The sequence below is a fragment of the Gadus morhua genome, chromosome 13, assembly GCF_902167405.1.
Source record: "Gadus morhua chromosome 13, gadMor3.0, whole genome shotgun sequence".
NCBI classification, from domain to species: Eukaryota; Metazoa; Chordata; class Actinopteri; order Gadiformes; family Gadidae; genus Gadus; species Gadus morhua.
In genome coordinates, this window is record NC_044060.1 from 6,373,129 (window position 1) to 6,386,641 (window position 13,513).

Consider the following 13,513-nt stretch of genomic DNA (forward strand, 5'->3'; position numbering starts at 1 on the left):
CGAGGCCTGCTGCAGGGGGATAGGAACACTCTCCCTCCTGGGTCCCAGTCGGTGGATGATGGGTGTTGGTTGTCGACCTGCCGTGTCCTGATGTGCAGACCGGTGGTTTCCGGTTATCACTAGTCGCTGAGGGAGAAGGTATCGTCCATAAACGCGAAAGTTGTCAAATAGAAAACGAATAGCGATTCATCCCAGGGGTTCTGGTCTCCTCTCTCTTCTGGACTCTCTTCTTTCTTCTCTTCTCACTTCTTGCTGTCCATTGCCACCCTCTCTGTCCCTCTCCCTCTCCCTCTGTCTCTCTCCCTCTCTCTCTCTCCCCCTCTTCCTCTCACTCTCTCCCTCCCCTCGCCCCTCTCCCCTCTCTCTCTCTCTCTCTCCCTCTCCCTCCCACTCTCTCCCTCCCCTCGCCCCTCTCCCCTCTCTCTCTCTCTCTCTCTCTCTCTCTCTCTCTCTCTCTCTCTCTCTCTCTCTCTCTCTCTCTCTCCCTCTCTCTCTCTCTCTCTCTCTCTCTCTCTCTCTCTCTCTCTCTCTCTCTCTCTCTCTCTCTCTCTGTTTTTTCTCAGACTCCAACACACATACTCATACACACACCCCCACACTGCTGCCACGCATACACACACACACACACACACACACACACACACACACACACACACACACACACACACACACACATACACACACACACACACACACACACACACACACACACACACAGGGGTTGAAGTAGGAAAATGCCTTGTATAATACTGTAATAGGGATTCTGTATTATGAATGCACAACATGAACTCTCCTATATCCACACAAAGCTGCACAACCTCTGTGTGCACGGGGACCCCGTCAGTCACCTCCCCCCCCCCCCCCCCCCCCTCATAGCCAGGGCCTTTTGTGTTGAGCTGTTGGTGTTTACAACCAAAGTTCCCAAAGACATCATAAAGACCGGACTCTCTAGGTGTGAAAGTCCAGGAATTCCTGTAGGGACCCCCGACTCCGTCCCCATCCCCTCCTAACCCCCAACCCCACCTCCTCACCTCCACTCCCTCCTCACCTCCACCCCCACCTCACCTCCATCCCCCATGGCGCCTCACCTCCACTGGCTCCTCAACTCCTCCATCTCACATGTCTTGTGCTTTCACTAAAACGTTGTGCAATTTTTGTAGTGAGAGGAATTGGATAAAATACGGTATATCAGAAGATCGCTCCTTCAGATATATCAGCGACTCTTTATTGATCCAGGGACGGAGGTGGAGAGAAATAAACACACACACACACACACACACACACACACACACACACACACACACACACACACACACACACACACACACACACACACACACACACACACACACACACACACACACACACACACACATCTTCATCTTGCGCTGCCATGTGGCGGAACAACAGGAAGAACCTCAAAAAGATAAATTATCTCGTTAAACTGCTCTCAGCTCCATATTTCAGATATTGGTCGATGCTGTCCTCTAGCGGCAATTTGTTGTACTTTTTAAGAAAAGGAAAAAATAATAACGATTCATAAGGAGCGTTTCTTTTTACTTATGACGAAATTATTTCGAAGGTAATTGGTTTTAATATAACTTAAAGGGCGATTATCATAAATATAATATAATATAAAATATAATATAAATAATGAACCATTGAGTCGGCCTCTAGAGTGCGCATGCTCAGTTGGGCGTTGCAGGGTTCTTTAAAGTGGGCGGGGCTACGTGATACGTAGACACGCAGGGGCGTGTGATCTAGCCACGCAGGGCCGTTCCGTCAGGAGGAAGTGAAAGGAGTCGAGCAGCTGAGGCAGCAGATCGTTAGCTCGCTGCCACGTTTAAACCCAACCCGTCGATACCCGTCTTATTGTGTCGCATGAAACAGTAGTGTTGATACGCGATCAGCAGCCGGACACGGAGGTTCCCGCCTGCAAGCAGGTCAAAGGTCGCCGTCCCCCCAAATAAGAGCCTCGACCGGACACCCGCGGCCAGACCAATCGGGGCCCCTACCAGACCCCGCTGCTCCGTAAGTCCCTATCACATCATCACCTCTAAACACGTGATTCGGTTTTAGGTTGACTTAATGTTGCTCAATGTGAAATGAAGGCTAACGGTCTCCGTCCGGGATAATGATCATTGATGATGATGATTATGTTCCAGAGGAGAGGCAGGCCGGCACCGCAGCCCCGGCCTGCCTCCCCGGCGCGGTGTCTGGAGGTTCAGACGCACACACACACACGGCATCAGGAGGGTCCGACACACACACGGCATCAGGAGGGTCCGACACACACACACACACACACACACACACACACACACACACACACACACACACACACACACACACACACACACACACACACACACACACACACACACACACACACACACGGCGTCAGGAGGGTCCCCCACACACGCATCCAGTTATTAAACTCTTCACCACCCAGGCCGACTGAGGGGTATCGGCTTACTGCCACCGTCCCAGGTCCAGCGGTGTGTTTTGCTCTACATATAAAGATGAATAATTCCGCCTTAATCTGACCTCGTACTGTATATTATCTTGGTGTAAACCAGTGTATGGGCTCCTGGTACTTTGGACCGGCGTGCCTCTTTATGCAGTCTGTTAAACCTGTGAAGGTTGGTTCAGTGTGTCAACGTACGTTTGTTTACGTCCTCATGCCTGCTGACACTGAACAGAGGTTGTAGGATTTAGATTAAAACCGCTATGTTGGCAACACTGTTTCTTACGGACTGAACACCTTGTTGTAACAGCCTCCTGTCTGTGAGAGGGAGAGGACGATACGCCTGCAATAAGAAACACTCCCGCTCTTGCAACATGCATTCATTCCGGAAAAATGTAATTCTCTCTTAATGCGAGCATGGCACTGGAATCCCTCACTGTGTAGTCACGGCATCACGGCTCCATTACTCAGGCTTGCTGTGATTCTGCGAGGCGGTTCTGTGCATCAGGCTGTGATGGGGGTAGAGAACCCTCTATAGGAGCTAACAGAGTCTGGGTATTGTTGGGGATGCCTGGTGTGGTGATGAGGTAGAGAACCCTTTTATAGCGGTTATTGGTGGAGTCTGGGTTCTATTGGCGATGCCTTTTGTGGTTAATGAGTAGAGAACCCTCTATAGTCCTCAAGTCCTCTACCACCCTTGCCAGCTCTAAGTCTAATTTAAAGACATACCTTTTCACTCTTGCTTTTAACAACCCTTAACACCCTTAACCTCGTTCTTACTATTTTTATTGCTCTCTTTCTACTTATTTTCTACTTATTTTATGCATTTCTTTTTTAGTCAAGACCTGTGTATCCCTGGGCCCCTTTCAACAACTGTCCTGCCTGCCCAACCCTGACTTCTGCAAATGTAAAGCGCTTTGGGTCAACTCCTGTTGTTTTTAAATGTGCTGTATAAATAAAAGTGACTTGACTTGATAGCAGCAATCGGCGGAGTCAGGGTTCTATTGGAGAGTCCTGGTGTGGTGATGGGGTTGAGATAGAGTTTAGATCCTCTGCCCGATGTTTCCCCCCACCATCCTCGGCCCGGGTCGGGCAGGTCCTTTGATCGAGCGTTTGTTTTTTTCTAATTTATTTTTTATCATTGCTTTATTGGCCTAATCTGAGGAGAAATATATGCCATAAACAGAAATATTATAGGCCTATGTATATTTAGCAGAGTAGGCCTAAGTAACAAATGTGTACAAAGTAAAAAAATCACAAATAAAACGCCACCCATGTTGCAGCTCACGTGTCTGTTCCACTCGCACACATCCCATGTAATGATAAAAAATTGTCGGGTTGAAATCGGGCTCGGGCTCATAATTACAGTTAATGGCCGGGCTCGGGCCGGGCTCGGACAGAACGTGGACGGGCTCGGGTCGGGTCGGCTTGATTTTTCTGGGCCTGTTCTAAGCTCTAGGTTGAGAACACTCGGCTAACGGTGGAGTCTGGGTTCTATTGGCGATGCGTGGTTCGGTCGGTTCTTGGAGGGAGCTGAGAGGCTGCAGGTCATCTTAGTTGGGCCCCAGTGGTCCGGGGTTTGTGACGGTGTGTTCTGCGGTTCTTGACTCACTCCTATGAGCTGCGTGCTTGGCTGGTTAGTGGTCACGTGTAAAAACAGGGTGTGTAACGTGCTAACACAGGATTCATGGTGGCTTGGTTTTCCTTACATTTTATAAACTCAAAAATTGTTTCGCTTATCATATTATGTTGAAGCCCTGCTATTTTTATTCACACTTTCCTTACTCCTACCACCACTTCACCATAAATGGATGGGCCAACACATGACAATGATGCTGAGACACATGTGTTGTGGTTAAACGCTAATATGGATATCTGCAAATAACATGACAGCCTGCATTGTTTTGCTAGACGGAAACGTGAGTCCTGAGCTGCCAGGTTCTGCCCCGGGCTCTGGGGCACAGCTGGATCCAGGCTGAGGTCTGATGGTCATGTGACACGGACCACTGGCTGAGCATGCCTCCAGCAGTAGTTTTCCCCGAGCCTCGCTCCACAGGAGCGTGGCCGGTGGAGTGTACTCTCTGAATGCTTGAGAACACCGTGGACCTTTTTACCGTCGCCTCAATGTCTGCTGCAGCTTTCGGTCGGCTGGAAATGTCCGTGGTGACGTAGAAAGGTGTGCGTGTTGTTGTCTTTATCGTTGATGTGTGTCACTAATTGAAGGCTGGGAAGTCTGTTGCTCTGGAGGTGTATGTGTTGGTCAAAGACCCTGGCTGCTGCAGAGCGGTGCGGGAGTCCGCAGGTTAGGAGGCTCCATCGTGAGGAGCTGGCAGCAAGCAGGGCCTTCTATCTCTAAGCATGCTTAAATGGAGCATGAGAGCTCCATCAATCAATTGATTATTTGATTATGGCTGGCTCGGCTAGACAGATGACAGTTTGTTCATGAGAGCTGTGCTCGGTTCAGTCAAGCTGAGTAAAGATGTGAAGAGTCAGCTTCAAACCTCCCAGCTGGCATTCCATAGATAAGTCACAGTCTGCACATACGGCAAAGGTAGACTAGATAACATTATCCAATGTCCATTTTTCACTGAGGGGCCTCTATTTAACTTGCATTTCGACTACGACTATTGAGTTCTTTTGTGAAATTTGATATTGATGTAATGAAGAACCATTCATTTAACGGTTCAATAATTCCGGACGTTGTTTTCTCTGAACTTCCTTCTTTCGGTTGGTATCATTATGCCTACTCTCAGCTGCCATGTTGACGCCAGTTCCATGTTCCTCATTATGCCTTCCAACTGTAGAAGTTCATCTAAATGAAGAGTGGAACATGTTCTCCATGTTGGAGCCAGTGGTTCCTCAATATACCTTCCATCGAGGTTTTATTGAAATTAAGAAACAAGTTCTCTCCAATTTAGAACTAGAAAGTCTATATTACTTGACAATGCAAGGCTCCTGCGTTCCCTTAATGCTGTGATGTTCAGTAGAAGGTATAGAGACACATCAAGAAGTTATAAAGTTTATTAATCTGTTTTTATTAAGGGATTGGGATTTTTAGAAGAACGTGTTGATGCATTATTTAGTTGTAAAGCCTATGTGGGATGGCCTTGATATTCAGGTTGTTCTGGTTTTCAGCTCCTCTAGACGTGTTGGGGCTTTTCCATTTTGATCTCCAACCATTGTTCCCTCGCCCCACCTTAATGTGAGGTTTTGTGAAGATCCCCACACTAACCTGAACCTAGAGGTTCCTTCTGTTAGTGTGAGGTTCTCTTGACTCATGTGCTGGGGGCCGTCTCATGCTGCTTGGCAGTGTCTCATGTCCTGGGGGCGTGTCTTATGTCCTGGGGGCATGTCTTATGTCCTGGGGGCGTGTCTTATGTCCTGGGGGCGTGTCTCATGTCCTGGGGGCGTGTCTCATGTCCTGGGGTGTGTCTCATGTCCTGGGACGTGTCTCGTGTCCTTGGGGTGTGTCTCGTGTCCTTGGGGCGTGTTTCATGTCCTTGGGGCGTGTCTCATACTGCTGGGGCCTGTCTCATGTCCTGGGGGCGTGTCTTATGTGCTGGGGGCTTGTTGTGGGGACCGCTTGTCATGTCGTCCTTTTTTTCATGTAGAACAGATTTGTCTTCCTTCTTTTAGAACACCAATGGTCACATTGTGTTCCCGCCACGCCCGTAGCAATGAGGACAATGAGTTCTGGACCTCTGTCAGTTTTGTAGAGAAAAAAATAGTATTTGAGCCGAAATACAACTGTATACCAAAATCCTGCGGTTGAGCACTTCTCCGAGATGAGTAATGCTTAAATCTGTTGAGGCTTGTTACTGTGTGTGTGTGTGTGTGTGTGTGTGTGTGTGTGTGTGTGTGTGTGGGAGATCAGGAATAGTGTGTGTGTGGGAGATCAGGAATAGTGTGTGTGTGGGAGATCAGGAATAGTGTGTGTGTGGGAGATCAGGAATAATGTGTGTGTGTGTGTGGGAGATCAGGAATAGTGTGCGTGTGTGTGTGTGTGAGAGATCAGGAATGATGTGTTCCTCGTGATTTGGGAGAAAAAAAACACATGGCTTAAAAAGCACATGACTGAATTAATTGATGACTGAATGAAGTTCCAACTTGAGTGGATGAACATTTTCACCAAAAAAATGCATTTGTATTGCCATCCGCAACAATCAATAAACTGTAAACGGAACGATTAGATTTAATAGTTTTCCCTTCTAAATCTGAAATATGACGCATCTTCATGTTTTCTGTGTTCAGCGCTGAGAAGATGACCTCCAGGAAGAAGGTGCTGCTGAAGGTCATCATCCTAGGAGACTCTGGGTGAGTCTTTATGGTCAGGACCAAGATGTCACAGTCACACCTGGTGGACTTAGAGACCAAGGGAACAGCGTAAAATACATTTCTTGGGAGCATAATAAATCCACACTTTGTGTAACTTTCAGATGAATTAATGTGATGTGTGGAATGAGGAACGTACTGTCAGTCTGAGCTCCTGGTTCTCCTCGTCTCCTCCAGGGTGGGGAAGACCTCCTTGATGAACCAGTATGTGAACAAGAAGTTCAGTAACCAGTACAAGGCCACAATAGGAGCAGACTTTCTGACCAAGGAGGTGATGGTGGACGACCGGCTGGTCACCATGCAGGTAGGGCAACGTCTTCTCGCCGGGTTTAACATCTCGCTGTGTTCCAAACGAGGAATCCTCCTGAAAGCCACCCCATAAGACGTCGACCCATTGGAGGGGGGGGGGGGGTGCGCCCGTGGCAATCATTCTGACAGTCATTCTGACATCCTTCCTCCTCTCCTGTGATTGGTCCAGATCTGGGACACGGCGGGCCAAGAGAGGTTCCAGTCTCTGGGCGTGGCGTTCTACCGCGGGGCCGACTGCTGCGTGCTGGTGTTTGACGTCACCGCCCCCAACACCTTCAAGACCCTGGACAGCTGGAGGGACGAGTTCCTGATCCAGGCTAGCCCGCGCGACCCCGAGAACTTCCCCTTTGTGGTGCTGGGCAATAAGATCGACCTGGAAAACCGACAAGTCAGTACCGGTATCATCTCCTCACCCCCTTTGCCCAGCGTTAATCCCATGAGTCATTCAGGGGAAACGGCGGTCAAAGCAGATTTGTTCACGCACGACTTGAGTGCACCTCGGAGGAGTGGTTCCTTGTGGCTAGGACTTTGCAATTAATCAAAATTGGTCGCGATTTGGTCAAACGATCTCCAAACCAACATAATCGAGTTGAAACGTTTTTGTTCTTGTTTTATTTGATACATTTGTTTTACTCATTAAATGTTTTTTAGAAATAGAATAGCTCGATATTTTCTTATTATTTTCGATTTGAACAATTTATATATTTTTTAAGGGGAAATTTCAAAGTTATCATTCACAAAGTGTTTTTTGGAGAGAAATGCTGAATAAATGCATCACGTTTTCAAACTCAAAAATAATCGTTTGTAATAGTCGTGATTTCAATAGTGATCAAAGTAATCGTGATTATGATTATTTTCTCCATATTCGAGCAGCCGTACTTGTGGCTGGCTTTGAGTTGGACCGTATGGCTTGTGTTCACCACGCTGGGGACGGGTACAAGCTGTTCTTCAGGCATGGTGTGTTTGTGAACAGGTGACCACCAAGAGGGCCCAGGCCTGGTGTCAGAGCAAGAACAACATCCCGTATTTTGAGACCAGCGCCAAAGAAGCCATCAACGTGGAGCAGGCGTTCCAGACGATCGCACGCAACGCCCTGAAGCAGGTAGGTCTCACCAGGGGGGGCGGGCGGAGGTTTGGTTCAAAAGTCCCATAATATACCACCAGGTGTGAGTGGGCGTGTCCACCTAGATGTGTGCTGGATAGATCGGTCTACCAGCCGATTCAGTGGACTGTAGCAAACGTTGCTCATCCATCCAGCAGCACATTTCTAGGTGGACATGCCCACATGTGATGTCAGAAGAGGCAGGCTAACCACACTCTCACCCGGTGGTATAACATGTTAAAGAGATACTTCACCGGTGGGAATATGAAGGTTTTATGAATTAAATGATTCAATGTATTATGAATGTGAAGAAAAAATTGAAATCGGTTCATCCTAGCCTGAAAAAAGGCAGAAAGAGTGTGTTCATGGTCCCTCTGGCTCAAAGTAAGAAAACCTCTAACTACCACAGTGCATTGCGCTCGATGCCCCGCCCACCTGTCGGTCTCCCGTCCCCCTCATTCCCCCTCAGTACGCGAGCTCCCGCCCCCTCTCATTCCTTATTGGTGGAAAAATTTGCCACCAAAAGTGTGTTGTAGTCCTCTGCACTTCTAGCAGGACAACAGGTTTCTCCCGAAATGACGTCAAACGCGTCATTTGACGTCCTTTCGGGAGAAAATTAGATGAGAAAAAATGGGCCAAGGGGAGACTGGTTTAGACTGATATTTATTTATATATTTATTTATTTATATTACAATCGCGATTTTATAATGATAGAACGCCGGTTCTAAATGGGTGAAGTATCCCTTTAAGGTCCATTGTTCACCCCTCACCCTGTGCCTCCCCCCCGACCCAGGAGACTGAGGTGGAGTTGTACAACGAGTTCCCTGAGCCCATCAAACTGGACCGCAACGACCGGGCCAAGCCGTCGGCGGAGAGCTGCAGCTGCTGAGGACCGTGGACCTTCTCCTCTCGCCACCAACCCCGACACCAATTACTTTACGTGCGTTCCTCCTCCTCCTCCTCCTCCCCAGGGAAGGGGTTCCCTCCTGCGGTCTTCCTCCGGCAGTGTCACGGAGAACCCCCTCACACAGTACGCCGCATGTGGACTTATTCCAACACATTAGCACACTAGAATCTCCCTTTATCAACATGCTGACCCTCCCAGGGACCAGGGCTCCTGTGACCTGCCCCCCCCCCCCAAAACACCCCCCCCCCCCCCCCCCCCCCCCCCCTGCTGGAGCCCTCAGAGCTGGTTAGACCCCCGTATGTCAGCCTGTGATGTGAGTTAACCAGAGTCATATTCCCTTATGGTCCCAATCGCCCCTCAGTCCCATTTCCCAAAGGTTTGCTTTCTATGGTCTGTTCGAAGAAATTAAATCAACATCTAACAAACTATAATAGATAAATTATATATATATATATACATATATGTACAATATTTGGCTGGTATAGTTTATTGCTGATGCCAGTCTAAAACGTATTCGTCTGCACTTTTTATGTTTTGCCTTTAAATGTTTCTATTGTTTAGGGATGCCTGGTTTTCCACCATTGCAATCATCTTGGGAAACGTTGAGTCACGCAGCTTCGCTTTCGGTTTTGTGTCAAAGTAACACCTCCTTCCAGCACCCCTTAATGCCCGCGTTCATGGGCCAATGACGCATATAGAAAATCAGTCGCTACCAATAAGACGTGCTGATTTAAAACGTGTAGAACATGATATTCAGACATTAATATTCTGCCTTTTATGTAAATGATGTGTAACGCTACCGTTTCTACTGTGTGTGTATTCTGTCCGTCATCACCGTCCTACACGGCTGGGACTGTCTCACCATCACACTCTTTCTTTTCTTACTTATACTATTGCTTGTAGCTCAGGTCGGCCGAGAAGTCAAGACTCCTTTTTAACTCTGTGTATACAGTAAACCTACAGGTGACATAGGGATGGGTTCAACAGATGGACTCTCTCTCTCCATCTCAACAACTTATTTTTTTGCCCTCATAATACTATTTTCCCTGAAAGATCTCTGCAATACCAATGATGTTGTTGACAAATCCGGAAATAATAAAAATCTTGAATATATGAATTGTCCAGTGATGTGTGGTCATCGTTTATATTTACTGTGTTTTCCTGTATGTTGGTTTTTTGCCGTCTTCAGTAGTGTTAAACAAATCCAGAAGCAGTCATCTCAGGTTTCTTTAGTGTTAACATTAATAGGAAATTGAGGCATTCAGCCAGCCGAACTTTGGTGCTTCAACAACAATGTGTAAATATTTATAGGTGTTTGTGTATATGTTTTTATACATGTATTTTTATCACATAGGCCTATATATTTTTTATTATATATTTTATATTAAATATTCTAGATGTCTGGTTGAGTACTGTCACTTTAAATCGGCCTCTAGTTTGCAGCATGTGACTTCCTGTGTAACCGCGGAAAAGGTTTGACGTTCCGTACTTCCGCCTGACGCCCCTCTGAGACTCCGAGATGGTAGGACTCTTATGCTCTTAATGTTGGGGTTGATGATTATTTGATTGTTCTGCGGTATATTTCGGTAGACCGGTACTAGGATGTATTCGCACAACGTTCTGAGAGGTTTTTAAATTATTCCCATCGCGGCGGTTCGTAGGAGATGTTTGAGACGCTAACAGGCTAGCTTCAGCTGGCAATGACCAGTTCACTCCAGATGATTAATATACATTATATAAATATATGCCAGCACCTCACCACAGGGGGCTCGGTGGACCCCTCTGGCCTCATTCTGATCATGGTGACGGGGCCTTTTTAAAGACTGATCGATCCTCTTATGATCGATTCCTTGTTTGGGCATAGAGGGTTCGTGACGTCACGGTTCATCTGCAGATGTTTCCTCCTTCGCTCATATTGACGTCTTCTTCTAGACGGCCACCCTGCGCCCGTACCTGAACGCCGTGAGGGCCACGCTGCAGGCGGCCCTCTGCCTCGAGAACTTCTCCTCCCAGGTGGTGGAGCGCCACAACAAACCAGAGGTGGAGGTCCGGTGAGTCACCTGCTCATTACCATCACCTGTTCATTACCCGTGACCTGCTCATTACCCCTCACCGGCTCATTACATTACCTGCTCATTACCCCTCACCTGCTCATTACCATCACCTGTTCATTACCCCTCACCTGCTCATTACATTACCTGCTCATTACCCCTCACCTGCTCATTGCATCACCGGTTCATTACCCCTCACCTGCTCATTGCATCACTGATTCATTACTATCACCTGCTCATTACCTGTTCATTACCATCTCCTGCTCATTACCTGTTCATTACCATCACCTACTAATCATCTGCTTATTCCCATCACCTGCTTATTAAAATCACCTGCTCATTGCCTTCTCACCCTACCCATCCGAGGCCATTTGTATCACTTTCCGCTTAAGAAGGTCTCCTACAAAACTGAGTGTCTGAAGTATATAAGTGGGAATACAAAAGCGGATCGAGTGAGAGGCACCAGTTTGTGACCTTCCCCTTTTCCCCCTCAGGAGCAGTAAAGAGCTGCTGCTGCAGCCCGTCATCATCAGCCGCAACGAGAAGGAGAAGGTTCTGATCGAGGGCTCCATCAACTCTGTCCGAGTCAGCATCTCCGTCAAGCAGGTGGGAAGGAATGGCTGTCCCTCATGTTGGAGGGAAGGGGAAATGAAGGGCTCCTCCTGATGGATAACTCATCTCTGAAATGAACCTTTTGCCCTGCAGGCGGATGAGATCGAGAAGATTCTCTGCCATAAGTTCATGCGCTTCATGATGATGAGAGCGGAGAACTTCTTCATCCTGAGGAGGAAGCCAGTTGAGGTACGGGAACGAGGCGTCTGTGTGAAGCATCCACGCCGGGCCGAGACGGTTCTGATCTGTTTGTTTGTTTGCCTGTCTGCAGGGCTACGACATCAGCTTCCTCATCACCAACTTCCACACGGAGCAGATGTACAAACACAAGCTGGTGGACTTCGTCATTACCTTCATGGAGGAAATCGACAAGGAGATCAGTGAGATGAAGCTGTCGGTCAACGCCCGAGCCCGCATCGTCGCCGAGGAGTTCCTGAAGAACGTGAGTTAGAGTTGGTCGACAAAGAGCCTGAATACCTTTTCGTTGTCTGATTTCTGTTGTGTTCTAAATGATGATCTAATCAGCTCTGTTTGATATGTGAAGTATGAGGAATTATAATGCATTGTTGTTTTTGAGGAGACGTGTGGGTGAGTGTTTTTGTTTCATTCTTCCAGTTTTGAGGAGACCTGGACAATCCTGCTGATCTTGTCTGTGGGGACAGACAGACAGACCGCCTGTCAGACAAACCTCAGGTCAGACAGGATGTCGGGTCAGACAGACGGCTTCTAAAGTGCATTCCAGAACAAAGTTAAAGATGTATATGGTCCATGGATTCTGCCCTGTTCCTGTGCTGGAAAGATATTGACGTTTGTACATAAATATTGGCAGCCAGTTTATGCCTGCATCATTATGGGTAAGGGTTAGGTTAAGGTGTAAGGGTTTGGTCCTTTCCTAAGGGATCAATATCGGTGAGCACAGGGATTTTCTTTTTTTCGGATAAATTAAAACTTATTTTATTTTATATGAAAGGCATTTATTTGCTATGGCGAACCTTTTGAATAAAGGGAAATCATTCGTTGCAAAGTGTTCTTGACTTGGCACAGACGACCCTATAGGAGACTGAAACAATTCAACAGTGAATAAACAGCATTATCATGTTTGTATTTTTGTTGTTTCTCAATTTTTTTCAACTTTTGCATTATCAAATGGTACGGTGAGACCTAAAGACACGCAGTCTAACATAAAGTGGTCAGAAAGGAACCATCTGAGACAGCACGCTGCAAACTGAATACCTCCTCACCCCTTCTATCCAACCTCTATGGTGTCCTGTGCTTTTTGAGGTGTCTGTACTGGCCTGTATTTTGTGAGGGGTCCTGTACTGGCCTGTGTTGTGTGAGGTGGACTGTATTGTGTGAGGTGTCTGTACAGGTGGTACAAAAGGTTTTGATAGTCTATGACTGCATAGAGTTGCAACGGCTCAGTAATGATGTTCGGTGATGAATTGTATTTGGTTATTTCAGGTGTAAAACTAGAGGCCATAGCTCACAAGGCAAGGTTATTTAACGTTGTAGCTGATGTTGCATTTTCCCCCACCCTAATTAAATAACATCAGTGCGCTTAACGTTGTCTTGCCAACATTTCCATTTTTAGAACAAATAAGGATGCACCGAGGATGATTGTTTTGCAGCTTTTGAATCCCACTCACTCAGACACTGAGGTCGGCTGACGCCTCGACTCCTCTCACATCCTCATCTCCTCTCCTTATTCCTCTTTCTTCTCATCTCTGCACCCC

The 13,513-nt window shown here is 47.3% G+C and overlaps 2 protein-coding genes across 2 annotated transcripts; both read left to right on the plus strand.

Annotated features, from left to right (window-relative positions):
- The first annotated feature begins 1,742 nt into the window (after nt 1-1,742).
- LOC115557352 (ras-related protein rab7) lies at nt 1,743-10,234 on the plus strand. Its single transcript, XM_030375110.1, has 6 exons — nt 1,743-2,031; nt 6,719-6,781; nt 6,977-7,103; nt 7,278-7,496; nt 8,082-8,210; nt 9,004-10,234. Exons 2-6 carry the CDS (start codon nt 6,729-6,731, stop codon nt 9,097-9,099), a joined length of 624 nt encoding a protein of 207 aa, XP_030230970.1. The 5' UTR covers nt 1,743-2,031; nt 6,719-6,728; the 3' UTR covers nt 9,100-10,234.
- A 303-nt stretch (nt 10,235-10,537) lies between these two features.
- Nucleotides 10,538-12,884, plus strand: arpc4 (actin related protein 2/3 complex, subunit 4). Its single transcript, XM_030374567.1, has 6 exons — nt 10,538-10,639; nt 11,050-11,168; nt 11,663-11,774; nt 11,874-11,969; nt 12,052-12,222; nt 12,396-12,884. Exons 1-6 carry the CDS (start codon nt 10,637-10,639, stop codon nt 12,399-12,401), a joined length of 507 nt encoding a protein of 168 aa, XP_030230427.1. The 5' UTR covers nt 10,538-10,636; the 3' UTR covers nt 12,402-12,884.
- Nucleotides 12,885-13,513: the final 629 nt, after the last annotated feature.